The sequence below is a fragment of the Chaetodon trifascialis genome, chromosome 2, assembly GCF_039877785.1.
Source record: "Chaetodon trifascialis isolate fChaTrf1 chromosome 2, fChaTrf1.hap1, whole genome shotgun sequence".
Classification (NCBI taxonomy): domain Eukaryota; kingdom Metazoa; phylum Chordata; class Actinopteri; order Chaetodontiformes; family Chaetodontidae; genus Chaetodon; species Chaetodon trifascialis.
In genome coordinates this window covers 16268140-16294636 of record NC_092057.1, presented here as the reverse complement: position 1 = coordinate 16294636, position 26497 = coordinate 16268140, and the positions used below count along the sequence as shown (strand labels likewise).

General features: G+C 41.0%; 4 protein-coding genes across 5 annotated transcripts in view; 2 read left to right on the top strand and 2 right to left on the bottom strand.

Annotated features, from left to right (window-relative positions):
* Positions 1–26497, bottom strand: part of shoc2 (SHOC2 leucine rich repeat scaffold protein) — a 370366-nt gene that overhangs the window by 76368 nt on the left and 267501 nt on the right. The window lies entirely within an intron of this gene.
* On the top strand, positions 47–15265 carry slc24a2 (solute carrier family 24 member 2). Of its 2 annotated transcripts, XM_070987560.1 has the most exons (11): positions 47–186; positions 1284–2415; positions 9620–9655; positions 10039–10150; positions 10624–10707; positions 11869–11907; positions 12033–12112; positions 12244–12381; positions 12736–12825; positions 13318–13484; positions 13566–15265. In XM_070987560.1, the coding sequence occupies exons 2-11, from the start codon at positions 1495–1497 to the stop codon at positions 13813–13815; spliced, it is 1917 nt and encodes a 638-aa protein (XP_070843661.1). In that variant the 5' UTR covers positions 47–186; positions 1284–1494; the 3' UTR covers positions 13816–15265. The 2 variants fall into 2 exon arrangements, with proteins under 2 accessions (XP_070843661.1, XP_070843670.1); XM_070987569.1 differs by lacking the exon at positions 11869–11907.
* On the top strand, positions 18242–22267 carry xpa (xeroderma pigmentosum, complementation group A). The gene is made up of 5 exons (XM_070981088.1): positions 18242–18622; positions 18834–18939; positions 19866–20031; positions 20188–20305; positions 20987–22267. Exons 1-5 carry the CDS (start codon positions 18340–18342, stop codon positions 21139–21141), a joined length of 828 nt encoding a protein of 275 aa, XP_070837189.1. The 5' UTR covers positions 18242–18339; the 3' UTR covers positions 21142–22267.
* On the bottom strand, positions 22737–24304 carry LOC139346705 (NAD(P)(+)--arginine ADP-ribosyltransferase 1-like). The gene is made up of 3 exons (XM_070985929.1): positions 24265–24304; positions 24098–24184; positions 22737–23738 (listed from the first exon to the last, which is right to left on the bottom strand). Exons 2-3 carry the CDS (start codon positions 24170–24172, stop codon positions 22821–22823), a joined length of 993 nt encoding a protein of 330 aa, XP_070842030.1. The 5' UTR covers positions 24173–24184; positions 24265–24304; the 3' UTR covers positions 22737–22820.

Sequence of the window (26497 nt, the reverse complement as noted above, 5' to 3'; positions counted from 1 at the left end):
ACCTGGTGTCTTGGAGGTCCTCCTTGACTGAGGGAGGAAAGTCTCACTGAGGATTTACTGCTGCAGCCTTCAGCCCTTGGGACCTTTCTCCTTTGGGATTCAATTTGGTGGAATATTCACTCAGGAGACTCAGGACCTGACTACCAACTGGAGTCCTTCCTGCTGCATGGAAGATTTTCAAGTGTGGTATGAGAAAAATAATATAATTGTGTGTTTGAAGCTGTAGTGTGTCTCTAATGTCCTAATACTGTCCAGCTTGAGTCTTAAATTCTGCTTTCACTGTTCAAAGTTGGTTTTGAAAATGCTAAATTAATGTTTGATAATGATAAATTGGTGTATTGCACCAGAATGTACAAGACTGGGCATTGCTTTGCACTTGTGAGATGAAATTTCAATATTGCAGTTTGTCCCAGTGAAGCTGTTTCAGTACTGCACTAATGTCCATGAGGCTCCAGATCATTCATTCTTATTTGTTCCTCAAATTCAATAATTATTTTGTTGTTGTCTTACTTTTTGACTTTGTGCAGTGGCATCAGTGTGCAGGGCCTGAGGCTAATCTAAGTATATCTTCTCAGGGATTAAATAGCTTCCTAATGAGCTTTCACTAATGTCCAAGCTTCACTTAAAGGAGAGATCTCGCTGCAGCTTCTCAGCACAATGTCAAGAAGGCCACTGCACGTTAACACTATTTATACTGCTATCAACTGTTATGAGCAATTCAGTACATACTGAAATTGCAGCTGCAAGAAAATTAGAGCATTTCATGTCCAAATAATTCAGACTCTGCAATAGATTTTGTACATTTACGGAAAAATATGAGCAATTGTGCCAAGTCACATAAACACTGACTGCATTTGCAGATAGGACCATCAACTTAATAATAGTCTAGAGAGAGTATCCTGTCCAGCAATTATTTTTCATTTGAGCCTTATACAACAACTTCCATGAACTTACAGTCAAATTCATGAATCCGTCCAGAGAAGACCTAAATACAGACCTCATAGTTCAGCTCAGTAGAAAACCCTTATCTGTAAAGTTAGGTAATTAATAGTAGTTTGATACATTTTGTGGTGCTGAAAGTACAACATTTCCCTCAGAGATATAGTGGAGGAGTAGCAGAAAGTAACAGAAAATAGAAATAGTCAAGTCATGTAAAAGCCACTGCCAACAATGTCTGCATGTGGATGGATATCAGGAGAGGAAAAAGTTAGACAGAAGACAATATATTCATCAGCAAATAGGATCCCTTGCATTAAAACTATCACTGTTATTTTGTCTTGCAGTGAGTAATATGAGGAAGCCTTTGAATGGGCTGGATCCTGGAATCAGACTGGAGGGCTTCCATTGTGTTTAGACCGGGGAGCAGTATGCAAACAAATCGGTGAACCATCGCGGCCTGTCAAACCCCCGCCCTCATAGCCACCAGCACTACCAACCCAGTTTTGGGGGGGATTCCAGACGCTTCCACTCTGCCTGACAAACTGCGCCAACATCATGGATTTCATGCTACCCATAAGGAGTCGAGACATGATGGCTTCCTCTAGCTCTACACCTTTACTGGGCCCTCACAGCCGCAGCACCTGGCACCACTACCAGGGCGTCAAAAGAAAGCTGCGATCCGGACGGATTCTGGGCTTCATCTTCAGCCTGGTGGCGGTCTGCACATTCTGTTCATGGAGTGCCTTGTCACTGGCCACAATGGTGGCCAAAGAGCTTGAATCGCCTGACGAGGGCTCAGCAGAGGCAGCAGTGCCCCAAAGAACTCTTCTGCAGCACCACAACATCTCAGCTGCGGCACGGAAATCATCTGTGGCCATGGAATCATCCGAACTAGAGATGAATCACGGGGACTACCCAACAGACTTGTTCACCGTGGAGGAGAGACGTCAGGGCTTTGTAGCGCTTCATATGTTTGGCATGTTGTACATGTTCATAGCCTTAGCCATTGTCTGCGATGAGTTCTTTGTTCCTGCACTCACTGTCATCACAGAGAAGCTAGAGATCTCTGATGATGTAGCAGGAGCCACCTTCATGGCAGCAGGTGGCTCAGCCCCAGAGCTCTTCACTTCTGTCATAGGAGTCTTCGTCTCCCACAGTAACGTGGGTATTGGTACCATCGTGGGCTCCGCCGTCTTCAACATCCTGTTTGTGATCGGGATGTGTGCCCTGTTCTCCAAAGAGGTGCTGAACCTCACCTGGTGGCCTCTGTTCAGAGACGTCTCATTCTATATCATTGGCTTGCTCATGCTCATCTATTTCTTTCTGGATAATCAAATCACGATGGGGGAAAGTATCAGCCTGCTGATGTGCTACACCTGCTACGTGACATTTATGAAGTTCAATGCAAGAGTAGAACTTCTCATCAAGAGCACGCTGGGCAGCAACCAGGTGGATGAGCTGGAGACTGCACCAAAGGTGAGCTTCACCTTGTCCATCCATCCATCCATCCATCCATCCATCCATCCATCCATCCATCCATCCATCCATCCATCCATTTTTTGATATTATTACAATACTACTTTAACAACTTTATGCTCAACAGCATCAATCTTTCTCCCCATCTTTGGTGATCCTTGTAGTCACGCGTTCTCATTCACTGATTGACCCATCTGTTCATCCCCATCAGAAACAGTGTACATTTATGATTCTTGACACGAGTGTCTGATTTGGATGGGGACATTTCTCGGAAGGGAACGTGACTGTTTCTTATCAGCGCGTCCTGTCTCAGTGTGTCTTAACTGAAATCTGAGCATCTGTTGATGACTATTCTGAGAAAAGCCTTTGTTTTTCACAATGAATGAGATCCCAGAGTGAACCTGTCATGGCTGCTGACCCTGAGAACAGGAGCATTCTAGTTCTGGGAATCTGAGAGGGTGTTATTCGGGAGCAGATAGGGTGTTAAAACAGAGTGCTGAACAGACAGCATGCTGTCAGCCAGCCAAACCCTCCTGAACTCCCCTCTGGAAGGATATAAAGATTTGTCTTAACCTGCCACCTGTGCAGCTCTGACAGTGACAGACGCAGAGCCAGACCACAGCCTCTTGGTGCTGACTAATTCTAGAGCGGGCCTTGTGTTCAGCCACTACTTTTAGTAACCAAGTCCAGACCAGAATCCAGCAAGGCTCTCAGAATAGGACTGATGTAACATAGCTGTTCTGTAAAACGTCCCAAAATAAATCCAAGAATAAATTATTTTGCCATAGATAATTAATAATTTCTGTATTCTATAATGTGGTATTGGTAGAGTTTACAGTGTTATTTAGTTACTATTCATTAGTTTCCCTCTGAGGGGGCATGTCTATATACTGTCACTACACAAACTACACAAACCTGAAATTATAGAACAAATCTATCAGTCAAAATGCTGATTTCCTTTTAGTCAGTCAGTTTAGAAAACACTTCCTGCTCGTGACAAGTGAAACATTTTAGTTTTCCTTTATGGCAGCTGCTCCCTGGAGAGTCAGAGCATTGGAAATAACAATGCATCGCTCTAAAATATCACATTCATAGTTTTATATAATTTTATATTTATATAAATATAAATCCCATACAAGGAGCAAGTCATCTCAAAGTCATTTGTGGGTCTTTTTTGAGTCCAAGTCCAAGTTTCAACCATGTTGATTATTTTCAAGTATTTGTTTTTTTTAGATTAGACATTTTAATTTTCTGTCCATAGCGAATACAGATGCCATGCTAATAATCTTAAAAATGTTTAAAATACACTCTTAATATGTTAAAAAGTTATGAAATGGACTTATGAGAGCATTCTGTATGAGAAAATTAGTCCAAAACCCAAAGCAGAAGAAACCGTGAAATAAGTCCAAAAATTCTTGGACATCTCTTCAACTTTGTCAGCACATGCTCGCCTTGGAAAAAAGTGGTCTCTTGACTCTGGAGGACTGCTGTTTTGCTCTCCATTTCAGCTTTCCAAGCATCTGTACATCCTAACATGGATTACACACTGATCTCATAAAGCTTTGTACACCTTGTCACAATGCTAGGAAGTGAAATGTTTTTTTGTTTGTTTTCTGAAAGGCTCTTGCACAGTGTGACTCCTACTCACAGCATGTTGACCTAATGCCAGCACACTCACAATACTGATCACTTCACAACCACTGAGCCGGTCACTTTGTGTCATTGGGGAGAAGATGATGGGAAAGTGTAATTTTGAAATTTTGCAGATTGCTGCTTTATAAATAACACATAGTGTCTAAGATTCAAGACAGAGAGGGGACATGATGATTCAGTGCAAAAGGTTCAACACACACATGCATACACACAAATACACACAAAGGAGCTATTTTGTTTTTCACATTTGTCTCTCCATCTTTTGTTCTGTCTGTGTGTGCAGTTGGAGTTAGATCTGTTGCTCTCTGATGTTGTAATCTCGTATGGCTCTCAGGTGACAAATACTTAAACTACTGTAGGCTGATCTTAGAGCAGCTTGCCCATAGCCTAGACTGACATCACCCATCACCAGTTCTTCAGGGGCGTATACAGTGCGCTGCTCCACATTATGTGCACGGCTTTTCCGGCTTTTGTTTTTCTGGAAACATTAATTATAGATTATGTACATTTTCTTTTCATCATAGGCCAATTAAGTGAGGTCTTGTGCTCAAAAATGTTTACAGGACAAACGATACGATCCTTGAAAATACTATTTTTAAGGAGGTGATTCAATCCAATAGAAGTTCTCACGTTTTAGGCAACAGATGAGCTCATGATCACAGGCTTCCAGTATGGTCTTATCTGCTCTAAAGCTCCTCCCCTTAAATGCTAATTGTAAACAAGGAATTATTTAGGGTTTTTATAGAGTTATGAGCTATTTCCACAGCATAGCAATCACCTACAATATATATAAAAACTAAAAAGCTAATAGCTAATTTACTTTTGTCTTTTCTTTCATATAAAACTGTATCTAACATTATTTTTATTTCACTGTGGTCCATTTGAGAATCAGTTCCTGACTACATCAACAAGGTTGTTCCCCGGCCCCTGAGTGCTTTGTATGTTTCATGTTCTCTAAACGTGTACTTACAGCATTATTTGGCACTCATCAACCTCTTTTGTTGCAGAAGCTCTATTTGACATTTGTGCCCTTCTGGGAATCAGCTGTTCTTCAGGCTGTCTCACCTCAACCCAAGAACAGCTTTTCTCTTTCTGTCTGCCTGGCACTTAATGACAAACTGCCTTGCCCTCATGTGTCAGTAGTTGCTAAATAATCCCCCGGGTTAATGCTCTCCAATCCCATTAGAACCACTAATAATAGTCAGATGCTCCCTGGGGGAGCAAGAATCAGCAGATCACTGAAAGAAATGACCGAGCGCTCCTTCCTCGACCTGCAGCAGTGCTCATCGCATGGTGTGGTTTTTATTCCGTGCATCTCTTAGTGCATGTTTCAGGTGGTTTTGCACAGTGCATACAGTTCATGCAGCATCTGTGTAGAAAGAGAGTAAGTGAGGATCTGCTGCTTGCCGACAACACTAAAGACAACAATCCTCTTTGATCCCCTTATCAACTGCTTACCTGCAGTGACGACAGCAAACATACAGTCCAGCACACTGTCACTTCATCTCTGCAGAGCTCTACTGAAATGTTAAAATTCTCCTTGCAATCTTTAACATCAGACCTGGATCACAATGCAGCAGTGCTCTGCATCACTGGTTTACTGATTTTACTTGTCAAATGTTACTAATTATAGTCCAATTGTTGCACATAGGTTCAGTGTTTTAATATTCCTGACCTGCCCCAGAGTGCAGATACAGCTGCCTTTTGTATGTAATAACCTAACAAACAGTTACAGCTGATGAAACTTCTTTTATGTAACAATAGAGACACTTTTGTCCGTACTGTCTGTTCTGGGGTCAGCACAAAGCTTAAGTGATTGATCTTACCCTTGCAGCTGTTTCAGTTCCACAGCAGGTCTGACTTGGGAATTTTCGATCAGTGTGATCATGATCAAAATGCAGCTGCTGTTCAGCAAAAGAAATGTGTCTGTATCTGTTGAGTTGTTGTTGAGCAAGGTGCGTATTACTTACTGACTGCAGTAATAACTTCCAACTGCTGTCTTGTGTGGCTGTAAATGATAATAACAGTAAGAAGATAGCTGGTATTTGCAGACAGATGAGAGCAAAATGTTTGAGCCTGGTGACCTGTGAAGGTTGCTGCAGGACTTCACACGCATCCTTGAAAATCACCGGTCTAAAAGTGGTGATCTCTGGCGATTAATCCTGGCTAAGTCCCACAGCTCGAACAGTCAGGTGGACACTGGACTGAGAGAGACAGAGACAGACAGAGAGAGGTCTGACTGTGCCACAGCGACTGTGGCGGATGAGACCACTGAGCTGGAACAGCAGCTTAGTGAAAAGCGACAGAAATCTTTAAGTGATGCTTTCTTCTTCTTCCTCCTCGTCTTCTTTTTCCTCTTCGTCTTGGTCTTGGTTTTACTTAAAATCGACTGGAAGTGATTGAAGTCAGATTTGTAGTTTAGTTACTGTTGATTCATTCATCAGAGTGGAGATGAGAGCTGAGTCATTAGCAGAATGTCTAAATAAGTTACTAATCACTAAATACAGCAATTATCAAAACACTGTATATTGTGTAAAATTATCTCATAACTCTTAATGCAGTCTCCTTTTCAAGAACTGAATAAAACCTTGGTGTTTGTAGCTTGATTGATGAGGTTGAAGGGTTTCAAACATCCAGGAGGTTGAAGGTGTTTCTCAGACAGAGGGACGTGTTACTTTAAGTGTGGCTTAAAGACATGAAAATCAGCAGACTCTGCAGCAGGTTACAAGTGTCTGTTGTCATCAGGCAGCTGTCTTCAGGAGCCATGTGAGCGCTAACCACCGTGAACTAATGCCAAGCTGGCCTCTGCTATTAGAGCAGAGGGCACGCTGCTCAGCGATCACATGGACAGCACAGACAGGTGTCCACAGATTCTTCTTTTTCATTGCTTAGTAACTTTGTTTTCAAAATATATTTGTATTCATTTCCATACAATTAATTATTGCACAGAAATGATTAAACTGAAAAATATCAACATGAAATACCTCCATGTAAAGTGAAAAGAACTCAGCTGCAGCTTCAGATGGACACATTTCAGAGGCGATATCCTGATTTTTAGCTGTCTGTTGAGTCTAAGTAGGTGAATCTTACTGTAGCTAAACTTAAACCTGAATGAAAATCCTGAACCACCTTAACTGCAGTCAGGGGTCTTCATGCCACTCAAGTAATATGTATTGAAACAAATCTGGACTGCGCAAACTAGCTTTAGCTTAGCTTTAGCCTTGCTGCCATGACAGCAGCAGGTGTCTTGTCAGATGCAAGATAAAGGGATTATCTGCTCAAACTCTGCGTCCTCCATCATGAAAACGTGTCAACAACAAAACTCTCCACGTCTCCGCTTGCTGTTGGTGATCGTCTGAAGCTCAGACAAAATACTGTGGTTGTAGCTGCCTACTGAGGCTAATGTTCAGTTTTATTTATATATCCGTCTGCAGCCATTATTTCTATCAATTAGATACAAAGCACGCTGTACACCCAGCCCGTCCTCACCCACTAACATCTGGCTTTGTCTTCAGTGGGACAGGGTGCAGTCAACATTCATTATATTCAAACGAACTCTGCGGTCATCTCGGTTATTTAACAACTCCAGCTCCAATTGGCAGTTAATGAAATATGACACCCATTTGTTGGCGCCTAAATAGCCAGGAAACCTGAAACGCTTGAAAATTGTTCAGTTGGCGTTGTGTCTGTTAGAGAGACTGAAGTAAAATGTATTAAAAAGTAACACTGTCAACACCGAAAATAAATCCACAAAAGCAAACTTGTCTGTTGCAATGGGAAAGGAGTTAACTGCCTATTTTTAGCAGGTTTACCTGCATTTACAAAACCTGCATACGCAATAGTTTTGGTGTAAAAAAGAAATTATTTTAACTTACTTCCTTATGTTTCATAACAGTAATGTTAAACCTAACCAAAGTGTTTTGGTGCCTGAACCAAAGCAATCTGTGACCATTTCACAACATTAACCGATGGTCAGTGGCAATCAACCTATTTGGTCGTTTAGGCACGAGGATGCTTTGGTACTCTGGACAGCAGCTTTGTGCTTTGACTGATAAATTTATCAGGACAGCTCTTTAGCAGTATTGTATAGTTATTGTTTGCATTGCAATTTATTTATTTTTTTTAATTACAAAAAATGTAAAAGCATCTCCATCAAACCTTTCATATCTATAAAACATCATTGGTTAAATCAAAAGTGACAGATTTTTTTCGTTCTTGATTATATTGTTTTATAATTCCGAAGATTTCTTAACTGACCTATTATCATTTTTACTTAATTTCTAACCAAATCAGAAAACATACATAACTTTATTCTTCTGTTGGAAGACCTGTTGGTTTCAGATTAACTACAGGTGCCAAACCTGTTCTTGTCCAGCCTTCATGAAGCATCTGGTTCATGCTGTCAAAACTTTCAGTAACTACTTCCTTGCCACAGTTTGTTCTTGAACCTGTTTTTGGGGAATTGCGAGGAATTTTCCCAGGCCAGCACACCATGGTGTGATGTGAGGCACCTCTACTATTTTGACAAAATAATATCGACCCACAAAACTTTATGTTCCCTTTTCCAAATCCACGATTCTCACTCCAAACCCTCCCCACTGCTGACATAAACCACCACCAGTCTCTATTTGTCCCAGCCAGTGGACTGTGTGTGTGTGTGTGTGTGTGTGTGTGTGTGTGTGTGTGTGTGTGTGTGTGTGTGTGTGTGTGTGTGTGTGTGTGTGTGTGTGTGTGTGTGTGCTTCTCTATGTGTTGACACGGCTGTGCTGTATATGTCCTCTGAAGAAATGGCAGGGGTTAGCGTGAGTCCTCCCCTGTAGTCTTCATGTTGGAACAAGACCCAAAACCTCTGGCACTGGTTCACTGTGAGGAGGTGGAAAGTCAGAGGACACAGTGATGTCACGCACACACAGACGCACACACACACACACACACACACACACACACACACACACACACACACACACTGACAAAAATGAAGGGACAGTGTTTATGTCACATAGAATGCTATAAAGCAAATTACCTGTAAAACCTGAGGCTGTTCTTAAAAGAGGATGCCATGACAAGATTTTCCATTTTCATTTTCGTTTCATGGGTTAAATCCAGGCTTATGTCATCTTTCTTACCTGTTTTTACCACTCCGACATGAAAACAGGATGCTCAGATATTTGGTTTCAGTTTGTGGTTAAAAGCAAATGAAATCTGCATCATTGCTTTAGGAGCTCATGTGTGTTTTTACACTGTTCATTGGACCGCTGAGTAAACAAGATGTGAACATTAGCTCAATGAGCTAGACTTTAATTATGGTTGGCTCTTTCACTTTTCCCCTCCCCACCCCACCAATGTAGGAATGCAATCCAATCCAACGACATTCACTGAACACATATTGCATATTGTGAAATTATGTAGTATTTACTGCAGGCCTCATGTATTGGATTGCATATAGTCGATGTGTTTGTACTACTGTGTCCACACCCTGTGTATACCTGTGTAGGTAAGAAAACCCATACTGTACATATATGATGTTTTCTTTCTCTGTTTTTCCCAAAAGGTAAATGCACCTGGAGATGATGAGAACAAGCTGACGGTGAGTTTGTTTATGTACTGTAGTCTGGTACTGGTCATGGTATAAGAAAGCAGTTTATGTGCCTGCATTTATTTACTGCAAGTATCAAAACCAGCCATGATTACAGAAAGAGGGGTTTCTAGATATGTATTCTACATGTACATAGAGAGATTTAAGCTGTAGTGGAGATATGACATCAAGTCTGTCCTCTAAATTACAGCTGACACTTGATGGTTTGAGTTTAAATAACTGCTCATCAGAGTCTTTTTCTCCACCCATCTTATTTGGCAGTATTTTAAGAGTTTCACAAAGAAATCAAAATAATGAATGATGCCAAATGTGGAATAAGTATGCATTCATATTCCTTTACAAATCTTTTGGTATCTGTGTTGGTATACTTACAGGCCAAACCCAGGCTGCAGAGGGAAGGCAGCTGTGCCTCTCTACACAACTCACTGATGAGAAACAGCATCTTCCAGCTCATGATCCACACCCTGGACCCCCTCAGTGATGAAGGCAAAAAATACTAATAATACACAAAACACACACACATGCACTAAATGCAACAGGATCTCTAAAATGAGGCATAAAATCATGTGAAATCATGATGATAATGATGAAACATAGGAGGACATGAATCATAGGAACATTACATTCCTCCACACAGAATCAGGCCGTGTGTTTCTTGTTATGAGTACTGGTTTAAGAAAGTTAAGCATGTTTATAATTGTGTTTAAGATCAGGTTTGTGTTTAGAAATGCTGTTCTATGGACATAATATTGTTTGGTCAAGGTAACACATTGGCCAAGTTTAATTATTATAGATAGTTAATTCATCCAACCACTGCATTTCCTTATCTCTTTGCTAGAGCTGTGCCTCTTCCAAGTAGTCTCAGCACAGTGGGAAAACACATTCAACCCCACTGCACATTCATTAATGACACATTTCAAAGAGAGCGTGCTGGATTGACTGAGCTTCCTTTGTTTCAGGACGTTTCAAAGAGAAGGCGTCAATCCTCCACAAAATGGCCAAGCAGAAGTGTAAAGAAGAGGCTGCCAATGCCAACGGCGTAGGTGAGTAACAGTGACGGGTGAAACTATGGGAGCCCATTTGTGCCATTCAAAAGTCAACTTATAAGAAATAACTAATCAATTGGAAATGTGGCTATTGATAGGTGATTGAGTAAAACATAAAGTCATCAACAATTTGTGAATCAAAAATGAATGACGATGGACAGATAATGAGAAGAGTGTGTTTGATTGGCCCTTATGATTTTAAAATGTACTCAGTGCTGTCAGTTATTACCCAGACATCACAGAAGCTTTCAAAGCAGAAGCTATCACTTCAAGGTAAACTTTGTAGGAATTGAACTGAATGTAAACTTGGCCCTTCCTGCCGGCTCAGGACCACCCGAAGTGCTCTGTTCGTACACTGTGAGGTTCTATTGAAAGAACGTTACATTTGTTGTAATGGCAATACGTTAGCGAGCTAACTATGCTAAACCTCGGCACCTAGAGGTCCAACCCCAGAGTCACTCTTGAAACGAGCTTTGTCTGCGCTCGCCATTGTCCTAGCTTCCTCTCAGATGTTTATGCTCTGGCACCTGCTCCTGACCTTTTTATAAAGTCCCAACTTCACCTGCATGATATCGGCTGCAACGCAGAAACATCCTGACCACGGCAAAATAAGGAGAAAACAGGAAAAAGCAGGCAGAGAAACACACCACCACACACTTCCAATGGGTCAGAAGTGATGATTGAGAGGGATTACTTTTGCATGAATTTCTATATTGTTGTTGTTGTTGTTGTTGTTGTTGTTGTTGTTTTGTTTTTTTGAAAATTTTTCACAGTAAACCTTTAACTTCCTCACTTTTAGCTTGGAACATGGACATGACTGTACAAGTACACTTTTGTGTTGAAGTATGAGTCATTGTGGTAGTTTACAATCAAACAGTAGATTGCTACTGTGACTTATTTTTGTCATTTATTTACTCATTCATTCATGTATTATCAGCATGTTGTTTATTCATTTATCTGCTGTCTGATTTGCCATTTTCTTAATTAAATCAAGAACTGATATTTAGCATTTTATTTATCAGCTGACTGGCTGATTGGTCCATTAATCTGTCATTTGATTGATTCATTATAGTACTCATGATTCATCCTGTAATACTCTGTTGCACTTTTAAGGATGGGTTTGGAAAATTAACAAGCATATTTTGTTTCTCAACATAGGAGCCCTCTCCCATACACAACCTCCAAGACAAGCAAATTGTACTTAAGTTTCAGCTCTTTTCTCAACGTCATTACACCACTTTTCATTTCAAATTAATACTATCCTTGTGAACAAGTCCTTTGAACCCTATTTTAACTCTTTGTCTTCTCTTTCTTTGCTCAAGCTGATAAAAACATCCCCAACAGCACAAATGTTGCTGTGGAAGTCACACCACCCATGAACGGTGTCGCGGGAGGGGACGAGGTATGGCTTTTATCTTCATTGCACTATAAAAACAACGTGATCAGTCGTTTTAACTTAAATCTACACAGCATCACCAAAATGGAAATGCTTAAATATGTACAGTTGATTTAATGTAATGAACTCCTCCTCAGGGTGGAGAGGAAGAGGAGGATGAAGACCAGCCTCTGAGCCTGGCCTGGCCCGACACCCTCAGGAAACAGATCACCTACCTCCTCATCCTGCCCATCGTCCTTCCACTGTGGCTCACACTGCCCGACGTCAGGAGAGAGGTGACAACACACACACACACACACACACACACACACACACACACACACACACACACACACACACACACACACACACACACACACACACACACAAATCAGTGAATATGTACAGGACACACATGCATGTTGTGTCACAGCACTGAATTATAACAAAATGCAATAATAATAGCAAGTTCCAATCTTGTTTTTTATTTTAAGGACTGAATTATGTTGACTTTGCTCTTAATTGATGCATCAGATACTTCAGGTTCTTGTCGGAGCCTAGACCGCAGACTGATCGAGTGACTGTGCTGTTGTTTGACTTAGTGGATGATTAATTCAATTATGTTTGTATTATTGTTGTTTTTTTTCCAGACCTCAACAAAGTTCTTCCCCATCACTTTCATGGGCGCCATTTGTTGGATTGCCTTCTTCTCCTACCTGATGGTGTGGTGGGCTCACCAGGTACTCTATTTGCCGTGGACACCAACTCTGTTGTCTTTTCTATTCAATTTTCGAGGCCTTTCTTATGCAAGTGCAGAAGTCAGGGTGTTGAATGTGTGACCAAGGCAGCTAATCCCAGCTAATCTCTCTTGATCCAACCTCAACCTGTAACTCTCTATTTTAATGGAGCAAATGCAAAGACAGGCCTGGGAGAAGGAGGCCATGTGTGCAAAGTCGATGAGGAGCCTCACCTGCTCTCTTAGCTCTCATAGGTGCAGAGTGCTGTATGCAGAAGTGACAGCGGAATATAAATCAGAGTGTGTGATGATGAATCATTATCATCTCAGCCATCGTCACAGTACTGGTCCCATACCTTTCAAAGCGCTGTACCAAACACAGTGGAGCATAAAAGAAATATTTCTGGAGACCTTGAAAGTCTGATCCACCTAATATGAAAATGCTATTTTCTGAGCAGCACAGCTGCAACATTACATAACTGATTCTTCCTTTCAGGTTGGAGAAACTTTCTGGGTCACAGAGGAGATAATGGGTCTGACCATATTAGCAGCTGGCACTTCAATCCCTGACCTGATCACCAGTGTGATTGTGGCACGAAAAGGCCTCGGTGACATGGCCGTGTCCAGCTCTGTGGGCTCCAACATCTTTGATATCACTGTGGGGTGAGTGCAGCAAACAACAAGAAAGCTCACAGCTTAATCACCGTTTCAGCCCAACTAACTCTTCTCTGCTTCCTCCTCCAGCCTGCCGTTCCCCTGGCTCATCTACAACATTATCAATGACTTCAAGGCCGTAGAGGTGAGCAGCAACGGCCTGTTCTGCGCCATCGTCCTCCTCTTCCTCATGCTCCTCTTCGTCATCATTTCCATCGCCGCTTGCAAGTGGAGAATGAGCAAGTTACTGGGCTTTCTCATGTTCATGCTCTACTTTGTCTTCCTCGTCATCAGTGTCATGCTGGAGGACAAAATCATCGTCTGCCCAGTCACCGTTTGAGAGAGAGCGATTTCTGCAGATTGTCAGAAAGCAGATCCAAGAGCAAATGTGCTCATGTGTACCATGATTTACTGTAGGAGTGGAAAAACATGCTCGCACAGACCCAAAATGTCTATTATCTGTCACGCATGCATACACATTAGACAACTGTTCGCACGCACATGCAAATACCCCCGCCCTCAGTATCAAGTGAAGAAAACGCACGCACACACGCACACAAACAGATTGTGGAAGCCAGTTAGGCAGAGGCTGCACAATTCAGACCGGCGCATCACAGCAGTCCAGCCATGGCACACAGGCCTGCACGTCATTTGGCCCAATAGGAGGGCCTGCGCTCTCTTTGTACCATGTGACTACATTTAGTCGCCGCTATTGGCTGAAAACTGCTGAAAGCAACTGATGGACAATTTGTGAGAACACCACCTTGGATGGAAATTTCACTTGAAGATCACCAGAGATTGTTGTTCTTTCAGCGAAAGGACGGTGCAGCACTATAAGAAGTACCTCTGCTACTCATTCAAGCAGCCAATTTAAGTGTATAAACTGAATATAGGGGCTCAAAGAGACTTTTTTTTGGGGGGTTTTGATTGTTTGTTTTAAATGGCAGTGGAGCTCTGGAGTTATCCTGTATGACATGGAGTAAAAACAAAAGAAAAAAAATGGCTGGGACAACACATAAGTGTGATAGCTGCTTAATATTCCTTTAGATCTGAACTGTGTTCATCCCACCGCCTGTATGGCTTCGCAATGTCATGGAAAGAGAAATATGCAGTGTTAAGAGCTTGATCGTGTTTTCAGATACAGTACTATGCATTTGAGGACGTACCTGGCAGAAATCCATTCCTTATATCCCATCCATGAATATCTGTAATAGCTAAATGAAATGGTAAATAGTTGCAGTAGATTGTAAACAGATAGAATGGACAAGGATCAAACTGGCTAAGGTGTTGTCATGCTCAGTACTTCTCCGTATAGCTCTATATCCCAACTAAATTATTTGGGTTTTTCATATACTAAGCTTGTGAATGTGACTTTTTCTGTTCCGTCTGCCTTTACATGCACCACTTTAGAGAGAGATTACTTCAGTGTTCTGACTAAAATGGACAACTTTTGTGCGTAAACGTCCCAGTAGATGATACAGTCTGGAAAACAAAGGGTGGACTAAAGATTGGTGATCTCCATTTATTTTACTTGTTAAACTCAAATGTTTTTTTTTTCTTTTCCAAATTATGCATTTATAAACAGGAGAGTTGAATATCAACGGTTATCACTGAGTTTCTTCTGTAATGTTTTTCATGTAAAACAACTCATGTACTGTATCACAAATGCATGTATACTGCATATATGAAAGCAAATGATAGCAATATTTTTGTCTTGGACTTTTTTCCTCACTCTATACTGCTTTTGTATCGTATTGGACAAATCAGGCCTAATATGGAGCTATGTTTTCCTTCAGTCTGTGACATAAAAGGCAAAATCTTAGAATTTAACATCAAGCAGGCCCATATTTTTATTCTCAAACAAAACATGGACGAATGGTTGAAGAGAATCAGTTTGTGACATTTGTATATTTTGGATTTTTTTATTCTCCTTTAATCCAAGAATGATAGGTAATTCTCACATCACCAGAGTCCTGCTTTAGCAAATAAATAAATAAATAAATAAATAAATAAATAAATAAATAAATAAATAACACTAGGTATGTTTCCATTAAAATGTACAAATTTTCAAAAAGTGAAATCAGGTGTTTGTTTCTATCAACTAATCTAATGCAAATATTCTGAAGAGGTTGCAAAAGAATTAAACAATTAAAGAATAAAAATAAATAATAATAAAGTCTGCAACTCTAGAAATCTGTTTCCATTAACATTATTGCATTTTCTCACTTTGATTTTGTAAACTTTTAGGTGTTTTTTAAAAGTTTATCCATGCTTTTCTTTTGATGAGCAAAGTCAAACTGCCCCTTTAAACAGACAGAAGGAAACATACTTACTGATGTGAGGCAGACCTATCAGTGACCCGTTTCAGGCCTCACTGTCCCACCAAATGTGCTATCAATGTTGTCTGCATCAATTGAACCATCTGTTGAATGCTGACCTGCATGACTGCCGTCATGCACATCATCATTCATCAATCACTGACTTCCTTGTGTTGCCTGCTTTCTATGTCAAATATATGAAGTAGGCAATATCTTATATTTCATTCTCACATCTTTGAATAACATTCTCCTCCATTTTTATTTCATGTAGTAATGCTTAAAGGTTAAAGGTGCAAAATAGTACAACCTCATAACAAGGCAAAAGAGGACTAAATGCGAAAGCCGGTGTACTGTTTAAACATTTTTAAAATTTTTATATACTGTATTTGTTTTGGAATAACACTCAGGAATACGCAGGTATAAATTTGCAGTTGTGTTTCTTTTTTCGTTCTGTTTAACATAGACTTTTTTTTTTTTTTAGATAAATTGATCTGATTTTCATATTTAGATAGCCATGGAAATATCAGTTCAACACTCACAAAGAGTGAAAAATCATATTTTGTCTCGCCATGTTAACCATTTTTTAAAATCTTTTCATAAATTGAAATTTTTTTTTTGGCCATATGAAAAGATTTTCATTCTCCATAAAATTAAGCCCAGCTATTCATTATCTTGCTGTGTAAAAATGTATGTTTTATTGTGTGTTTATGTATATAAAGGATTGGCAAACTTATATAAACTCCCGTATGTAACCAAAGCCAACAAATAGTTTATAATCCTCAACACAACATCTGTTCTCAGACTGCAGGTGTAGCCTGTCTGCAGTGTCATTTCTAAATCTCTTTTAAGGATCATGTCAGTGTGAGAAATGTGTGTATGAATGAGTGCATGTAGAAATATCTAAGAATCCATCCTTGACCAGTTTGAATACTATAACAAATGCTAAAATGCTTTTGTATTTCCCTTTTATTTTAAAGCAAGTATTGAATCACATTCATGTACTACTTGAAGGGTGTATTATACTGTAAGGACATATATCGTTCAACTCTGTATAAACTGTTATATGATAAAATAAATGAAAACTCAAATTTTCATTGTTGGTGTTTGGACTTTATTATCATTCAGTAATTGTTAGCCATACGACATTTTAAATCTAACAAACCACTTTAATAAATCAGCTCACTTCACCTCTCAGACTGCCTCACGGCACTGATCAGATTTGCAGTGTCATCTATCAGGATGTGATCTGCTTTACTTTGACACAAGCCTCTTACAGCAGCATGCATGGCCCGCAGCCATGATCAGCGTGATGCAACAGGGATTCAATGGACACCTGAGGACAGCCAATAAAAGACGCACTCACCGCCCCGCTTCTTTTCAATGACAACTGAGGACTCACTCGCTATCCTGTACCTGTCTGCCAATGCAAGCAAAGCAAGCAACGATCCCAGACAAACTCATTGCTTGCATCACTTCATGTGCCTGTGTTGGTCATTTTCTCATATGAAAGTATCCCAACGTTTAGTATTACATTAATAGAGGAAGAGCTAAAAACTTGGAGGCATGGCAAGACATGGTTTAGGGCAGTAAGTGAAGTAATATCAACTCTGATTTGGTTGTGACAGCAAAGATGCCATTAGAACACAAAATAACACACACTACTAATAATAATAATAATAATAATAATAATAATAATAATAATAATAATAATAATAATAACAACCCAGATCCGACCAGGGACACATACACTAATGATAATAATAATGATAATAACAGACCCAGAAATTTTCCGGGACATTGCGGGACCGACCTGAGAAAGGGACTCAGAGAACAACACTGTGCAACAGAAGGTTTGCAGGAATGCAAACTCCCACTTGAAGGTACATACGCAAGGTATGTCGATGGATCTGGAGCATCATACAGGGAGAGCAGAACTTTCAATTCTGGACAGAAAAGTTGCTCAGATACATCCGACTAACCCAGACTGCTGAAGCCATTCAAGCCATCATATTAGCATCAGCTTAATTTTAGAAAGCAGTTTTACAAACAATGACAACTGCAGATTCTCTCTTCCATCAATTACACAGAAATTTCTGTAAGAAGGAATTTCTTTGTGGCTGGCATGGACAGAGGGAACAATTACAGCAACAAAAGAACATATTTTAATAAAAGTGAATGCATGTGAATATTGTTTTAAGACAGACCTTAAAATATGTGAAACTATGCTTCAATAAAAAGGAAAAAAAATCATCTTCTGGTTTTAAACAGAAGAAAATAAAAGAAGAATCTAAAGCTGGATTTCACATGAAGACAGTAATGAACTTATCAAGTGACAAATACAGCAGACTTTTTTTCACTTTCCTTCCATCACATTCCGAAGCAGCAGGTGGCGGTAAGGCACCTACAAGTTAAAAATTAAATGTCGAAGAAGAAGCAGATGCCGGAAGTATATCGTAGTTACTTTCGTAACAACAACCCTGGACTTTGGATGGATCAATACACGACGTGGTGTTCAGAATCGTTTCAACTCTTCCTGAACAAGCAGCATGGACCCGTCAGACTCTGGGGGACTGGATGCTGCCGGTCCCGGGCCAGAACAGAGTCCCACACCTGAGCTGTCTGCGGCGATGCGGGCTAAAATCGAACGGAACCGGCAGCGAGCGTTGATGCTCCGGCAAGCCAGGCTGGCGAGCCGCCCTTTGTCCGCGGTGGAGGGCGCAACCTCCGCCAAAGTCTCCAAGACCATCGACTCCGGTGCCGGCTTCTTCATCGAGGAGGAGGAGGACGAAGAGGAAGAGCAGAGGACCAGGAAGGTTGTGCATCAGCCAGGTGTGTGTGACTGTGGTAACTTGAGTACGTGCATAGCATGTATGCTTATTTACACGTGTGTGTGTGTGTGTGTGTGTGTGTGTGTGTGTGTGTGTGTGTGTGTGTGTGTGTGTGTGTGTGTGTGTGTTTTGTTGTGTGTGTGTGTGTGTGTGTGTGTGTGTGTGTGTGTGTGTGTGTGTGTGTGTGTGTGTGTGTTTTGTTGTGTTTGCAGCTCCAGTGATCGAGCCAGACTACCTGGTGTGTGACGATTGTTTAAAACCCTTTATGGACTCGTACCTCAGCAACAGCTTTGACCTGTCCGTCTGTGACAAGTGCAGGTACACACACACACACACACACACACACACACACACACACACACACACACACACACACACACACTTAAAGCCTAAAACCTTTGCGAGCATGAAATCCATATAAAGTCATTTTTAATGTAGGTTTTGGAAAAGGATATGACCATTACAGTTTAGCATTCTTCGAATTTTACATCGCAGTTTTTTATTCATTGTTTTATTTATCGATCGATTAATACAGCGGTCCCCAACCACCGGGCCACGGACCGGTAGGCTACCGGACACCCGACCCGACACACGAATGATAATAATAATGATAATTAATAACAACAATAACAGCCCGGGCCCTGATACAGACCAGGGATCTGACCCGACACACACACACACACACACACACACACACACACACACACACACACACACACACACACACACACACACACACACACACTCTCTCTCTCTCTCTCTCTCTCTCTCTCTCTCTCTCTCTCTCTCTCTCTCTCTCTCTCTCTCTCTCTGAGAGTGGGTAATGGTGAGTTGTATTATTATTAATTTGTTTTTATTTGTTTCTATGCCGGTCCAGCAAATTATTTCTTTACCTGAAACCGGTCTGTGGCGCAAAAAAGGTTGGGGACCGCTGTATTCATTGGTGCGTTTATAAATGCATTCACTCGTTTGTTTATGCATTAATGGGTTATGAGTTATGTTATTGGTCAGAATAAAGACAACAAAAAAGAGACGATTGGTGCTGTTAGAGAGAAGCCATTGTCTGATTAATACAAGACAGGGTTAAGGTTGATTTAATTCAGAAAAAAAAATCAGAAACCTGCAGATACCCAGTGCTCATAGAGGCGTTTTCTGTTTTTCGTTAGATGAAAATACTTTCTTGGTAGTCATTTTGCTGATAATCAATCAGATGGATTAAAAATGGGATATTCTCTCCTACTCAGAGACAATGAGGAGAAGCACAAGTTGATCTCCAGAACTGAGGCCAAGCAGCATTACCTGCTGAAGGACTGTGACCTGGACAAGAGAGAACCCCCCCTCAGGTTTATATTGAAGAAAAACCCTCATAACCCACGCTGGGGAGACATGAAGCTCTACCTCAAACTGCAGGTACTGACTGGAAGGCGGGGGCTTATGTTCATGAAACGAATCGTTCAGGACAGCCCTGAACCAAAGCCCTGTGCATTTTGATCAAAGGCCAAATAACCCCTCATTGTTCTGTAAGGTGGCATGTTTTAATGAGTCTGTGTGTGTTTGGGCGTCCAGGTGGAGAAGAGATGTATGGAGGTGTGGGGTTCGGAGGAGGCTCTGGAGGAGGCCAGAGAGACGAGGGAAGAGAACAGAGAGGTGCAGAAACAGAAACGTTTCAACAAGAAGGTCAAAGGTCAGTTTAACGTGTGAGCCAAAATCCCCAAACATAAACATGTAGGATGAGCGTCAACTGACCGATGTGTCGTATGCAGGGCTGGGGAGTCGTTCACCACAGTACATGTAATTAAGCTAGTACTTTAACTACATTTTGCAGTAGCTTGCTGATGGTTCATTGTACTTGTATAGTGATTCAACTATAGTACAATTTTGGCCATAAAAGGACTGTTTTTTTTTATATTTTGCCATTGTTTCTCTACTGTAATTGAACTCCCTTTGAGCAGCCCCAGCCCTCTTTCATCTTGACCACTGTCAAGGCGTGCCGAGGCGATGCATTCGTCAGCCAGCTGCCATCACATCCTCGACCTTTGTGTAGTGCATGTGCAAAAGACTCAGCATCAAAATGGATAAGAATCACCTCGGCCATACTAATGCAAATACATGACAGTTCCACCAATAAAATAGGCGTGATTACACTTTCTACTGCAAATTCAAGCACAAATATAAAAAGTATTGATAATTCCTATGAATAAATGTTATGAGAAGTTGTTGTTGGGAGTTCGTGGAGTTATCCAAATTGGATGTCTCCCTGGGGTAGCTTTGCTGTAGTTTAATTTCCAGCATAAAGTCATTGGTAGCTTGCAAATCCATGCTTTCATGCCTCAACAATGCTCATGTGTCTGTGTTTGTGTGTCAGAGCTGCGCAGGGCAGTGAGGAGCAGCATGTGGACCAAAGACACCAGCGTTCACCAACATCAGTATGGACCAGAGGTGGTGGTGGATCCAGAGGAGGACCTCTACAAGAAAACCTGCACCACCTGCGGACATGAACTTACCTTTGAGAAGATGTAGACAGACACACACAAGGATTGACTGTTACAGTCGAAGATGTTTGGTGCTTCAATGGGGGGACCAGGCCTTTGACAAACCATCCCTCTATTTCTATTCCCTTTTTCCTGTTTTTCATCTAGCATTTGCTTTCTGGCTCACTAATAAAACACTCCGTTCTGATCACATATAAGGGGCCAAAGTTTTTGTAGGTCAGTAGTAATTTCTGTTTTAAACAGCAGCTGACCTCAGCTTAACTGTTTATTTTTAGCAATAACTGCAGATTGCCTCTGTGGTGACCGCCTATTGCTACACTTCCGCTTTCTTTTGTAGCATACAGGGATTCCCCCTCACAGCGGGCAAATCAAGGAAGGTACAATATTGAAACATGAAAATACTGTCTTGTGTAAATAGTGAATTATGTGAAACACTGCTAGCTTTTAGAAAAATGATTTTTGATATGAAGAGTGTCCATTTTTAAGATTTCATGTTTTTGGACATTAGACTGAGTCCTCACAGAATTCAGTCAAATGCATCGTGATGCATTCAGTGTCATGTCTAAATGTTAAAGCTCACTCATCACCTTTCTGGCCTTATTCAACTCAACAGCATTAAATCATATCTCATTGTGGCTTAAAGTACAAGACGCTCTAGCTGTAGCTGGATTTAGATTCAGTAAGCATTAATATCGTGGGGCTCTCTCATTGAACACTGTACTGATGCATGATTCCAGTCTGGTATGAAGTTGCTGCAAAACACTTCAGACATATGTGACGATTTTAGACTGACATGGGAAAGGCATTGTTTGTATGAACTAGTGTTTGATACTATTTGATATCAGCTATAAAGAGCGAAGCCATAGTTGTCCACATGTTTATTTGGTGACAAAGAATTGCTGCTGTGCTCAGGACTTATTTCTTAAAAGACTAGACTTGAGGTGAAAAATGTGTAAAATATGTTATGTCTTTGTAAAATAAATTTTTATGTCAAAGTTTATATTAAAACTGTCAATTCAAGCTTCACATCAACCAGTGCATTTCAAAGTTAGACATGTACTGTTTTTCACCCTGTAATCAGCCACACATACAGTGCTTCTTTTTCATAGTAATTTATTGTAAATAAAATAAAGTGCAGATGCTTTCTTAAAATCATCCTGGCCAGGTTTGTGTTTCTATTTTTTTGTACAAGCTGCAGATTTCTTGAGAAATCACTGATCACAGATAATTACAAATCAGAGGTATTTTCAATGTAAAGCTGTCTGCTCATATCTTATTTATGGAGTGAACCTGCTGAGTGTTTAGGTTGTAGATATCCAGCCTTCTACAGATGAAACATACCAAACTCCATTTTCAAGCTTGCTTTTTGAATGTACTGAGATTTACGGATTCACATCTTGAACAATAAAAGGCATAAGTGCAACTAAAAGCAATCAAAAAACATGGGACTAAACATTCTGCAGTAGCATGCTCTTTGTTGTGTATTACTTGCAATGCCATAGTTCATCTTTTGCGCTGTTAAAAAATTGACAAAACAATCTGCAGAGCAGCTACTAAATGGACCTTATGGTGAGATCATTTTTCTACATCTGTCACGTGCTACAATTTCATGACAACTGGGCTAACTCCTACTTTGGACTTTCAATCTCAAAAAAGTCATGTTTCCCTAAATTCAAGGTATCGAGCATAATAAAATGGTGACAGTAATTACACTGGTGTAATAAAAGCTGCCACTGCCTGACAGTTGAGACTGCTGTAAACCCCAGCAGTCTCAAGCTTGTAGACGACCTCACAGCGCAAATCATTCTCTCCTGACGTGTCCACAGAGACAATACTGAACATCTCATATGGAGGAATGAGTACTTCATCTTCGTCTGAGTCGAGCTCAGAATAGGACTTGAGGTAGGCACCAAAACATGTGCGTATCTCAAAGCAGCTCCTCCGTCCAAACTGACGCAGGTCCTTGTTGAGGGAGCTGGAGGCGAAGGAGCCGAAGCGGATGGTTTGTCCAGGTTCCCCGCTGAAGAGCAGTCTGCTTCTCCGGTAAGTGGTGTAGCAGCTCCTTTGATTGAGCTTTAGGAGCCGGATGGCATCTGACAGCAGGAAGTGGAGGGCGTGGAACTCAAACGAGGTCTTGTAGGAGGTCTTCCCCTTGCGGACTGCTCGGTTGAAGTCGTCATATGCTCCTGCTGTGTAGGCGCACAAGGCCCTGAAGTGATTCCAGGACAGCGGGTCATAGAAGTCCTTGTTCTTCATGGCTTTGAGGGCACAAAGTTTTGTGTATGTGGAGTGCAGACTTTCCCTGGTGCTCCTCTGGATGTAGTGACGTTGCACTCTGATCAGCATCTTCTGGGAGCAGCCATAATACATGTCATCAACAGAGTCCAGAGACATGCTCAGAGGGATTCGGCTGATCCTGGACAAACGTGACGGAACCTGCACTGAGGCACCAGACAGCATCAGTGAGGCATTTGTAGCTTTCTGCATGGAAACCTGAACAGAGCTATTCTGAACATTCACAGGATCTTCAGATGCTGAAGATGGGTCCACTGTAGCCTCCTGTGGTGGTGTTGTCTCAGAACCAGAACTTCTCAAAGGGGGTTTTATGGTACCCTGTTCAGGCAACTGTGGAAAAATAAGAACATGTAGTTTATCGAGATGCAGGGCTGCGACATTGTCCTCTTCAACTGAGACCAGGGCTGTAGCTGCAATTAAAAACTCTGAAGTCCTTCATGATCCAAAAAGGATTCAGCATTTCCCACCAGACTTTTTTTCTAGCAGAAAATAGGTTTTTGAAAGGATAACTACTGAATTTTAAGGGTAATTAAGTTCAGGTATTTCAAGACTTACTGCTTTTGAAACCATTGAAGGGACACATTACTCTCAGATAACCTACTTTACTTGTAGGATGCAAAACTGTTCTATTACAAGTAGGTAAATTACTGTAACATTAGTAGATATTGTTCCATGTTACTGAATCTTACCGTCTTTGCATTCAGAGGCCTTGTCCATACACAGAGGCTGCAGAGGACAAACACCAACAGATGACCCTTCAACATGGCTGAAGATACCTGCAACAAAGACAAACAAAAGAGTCAGTTTTTGTTCCAGTCAGTACACAGATCAGTGTAATCAACCCATTTGATCTTACCAGGTGACGGTGCAGCAGGTGCTGTAACTGTCAGAGTCAGTGAGGTGTTTGGTCTGTATGATGCCAGTCGTCTTTTATATCGGGCTTGGAGTGGGTGTGTGCAGGGTAGGGGCAGGGTCAGGTTGTAAAAAACCATCTGTCAATCCTAAAGTCACCAAAGATTTCCCAGATTTCCTTTTTTTGGAAGCCTACATGACTGGCTAAAGATGGAAGTTGCAAGGTTAAAAAGGGTTGGTTCACCCAAATTACAAGAAAAAAAATTTCCTTATTCATGTGAAGATGGTTTTGGTTTTACTTACCCACACGTGTCTGAGAACATTTTCCAGAAATATTTTATAGCACATGATCAGTATGAAAACTGCTGACAGCCCGGACTGTGTGTAGTTTCTATCGCTTTGTATGTTTCAAATGTCACATTTGTCACAATGCTTTGAGCATCACAAACCAAACATTTAAGTGGGGGCTTTATCTGCATGGCTTGATGCTACAATAAGTTACTGAGAAAATATTTTTTGCAATTTGAGAGAAGCCTTAAAGAGGAAACACAATTTAGACAGGATTAAAAGAAAATGTGTTGGTATTCTATACAAAACATTCAAATGGAAACCATTCACTGCAATTTTAAATGTCCATTTTCTTGAGAGAAGCAACATGAGATTGTCAAGTGGCCATTAGTAACCTTAAATTAAGGATAAATTATGTCATGTTTTTACTTGTAAGTGGAAAAGTGAGGCTTGCATTTTCATTCTGTCTGAAGCGAAACTTACAATCTCGACTCCTTCAGATCAATCAACCGCTTCCCTTATTTGGGAAGTCCCTTTAACTACTTGCTGAGCTGTCCTTTTCTAAAACCAGTGGTCAGTAAATAGATAATAGATCAGCAAAATTCAGTCTTTCAGAAAGTATTAGTTGGTTTTCAATGTTTGTTTTTTCTGGAGAGGTCAGTTTGACAGGCCAATCTCATTAGTTTTTAAGTTCCTGTTGGCTGTCTCGAAGCCAAAGGTTACTCATCTCTAAATGCTTTTCAAAGGCAACTGGACTTGCTTGAGGTTCTACAAGCCATTTCACTTTTCATCCCTGAGGCTTCTCCAGTTCTGACTGGCAGTGAGTCATTCACTATGTTTACATGCAGTCAATATTCGGGTTATGATCAATATTCCGGTTCCTGAAAGATTCGGAATAACCTGTTTACATGCGTGAGCAAACAGGGGTAATCAATTGGGATATCCCGATCAAAACAGTGACGCAAGGACAATGTGTCGACGCACAGAGAACATCATGACACAATGCGCGTCATTTCAGGTTCTTCTTCCTGTAAAACAACAACAGCAGTACGGCGGATAATGAACAGCCTGGAGCTGGTGCTGACCCACCACCAGTACTTGACACTATTCTGTCTCAGTTTCTTCATTAATGGAAGGTGAGAAAGTGAAGAAATAGGAAATGGAGCCGGAGCTGTGCCATCCATATCCAAGCTACCTGCACTCAAAAGACCAAGATTCCTTGCAAATAGAACATATGCAGAACACAAATTAATGTTCCGTTTGATGGGGATATTCCGATAGGCGTATACATGACCAAAAATTCAGGTTAGAAAAGGAGTAAACCAGGGGTCATATTCCGGTTTTTAAAAACCGGAATATGAGCATATTCCAATTTTTAAAAAGGGTTATTGGTGTTTACATGGCTGTGCGTAACTGGGTTATTGCTGATATTCCAGTTATGAAAGGGTTACTTGACTGCATGTAAACGTAGTGATAGTTATCCTCTTGCAGCCTTGTTCACTCCTTGGGAGTCATTGAGGTCACGTGAGTCATTGACCCACCTGGCTATCATGTGATTTGTTAGGGTCAGACGAGCCATGGTGTGAATGGGTGGGATTTCGAGACTGTATTGCAAGTGGCTGTCATGTGGTGTTGTAGACCAGTGATCCCCAACCCCCGGGCCGTGGACCAGTACCGGTCCGTGGGTCATTCAGTACCGGGCCACACAGAAAGAATAAATAACTTAGATTATTTCCGTTTCATTTATTATCTGAGTGTGAACGCTGCTTTATTTTGATAAATGCGGTTTCTTTCCAGTACATCTCGGTCACGTGACACGTTGCCGCTGAAATTTTACAGTCAAGCTAGCAAAATGAGCAAAAAACAGACATCGTTAGAGAGTTTCTTTGCGAAGGGAAAAAGGCCCAGTGAGGAGGCAGAGGATGAGCCTACGACTTAAAAGAGAAAGA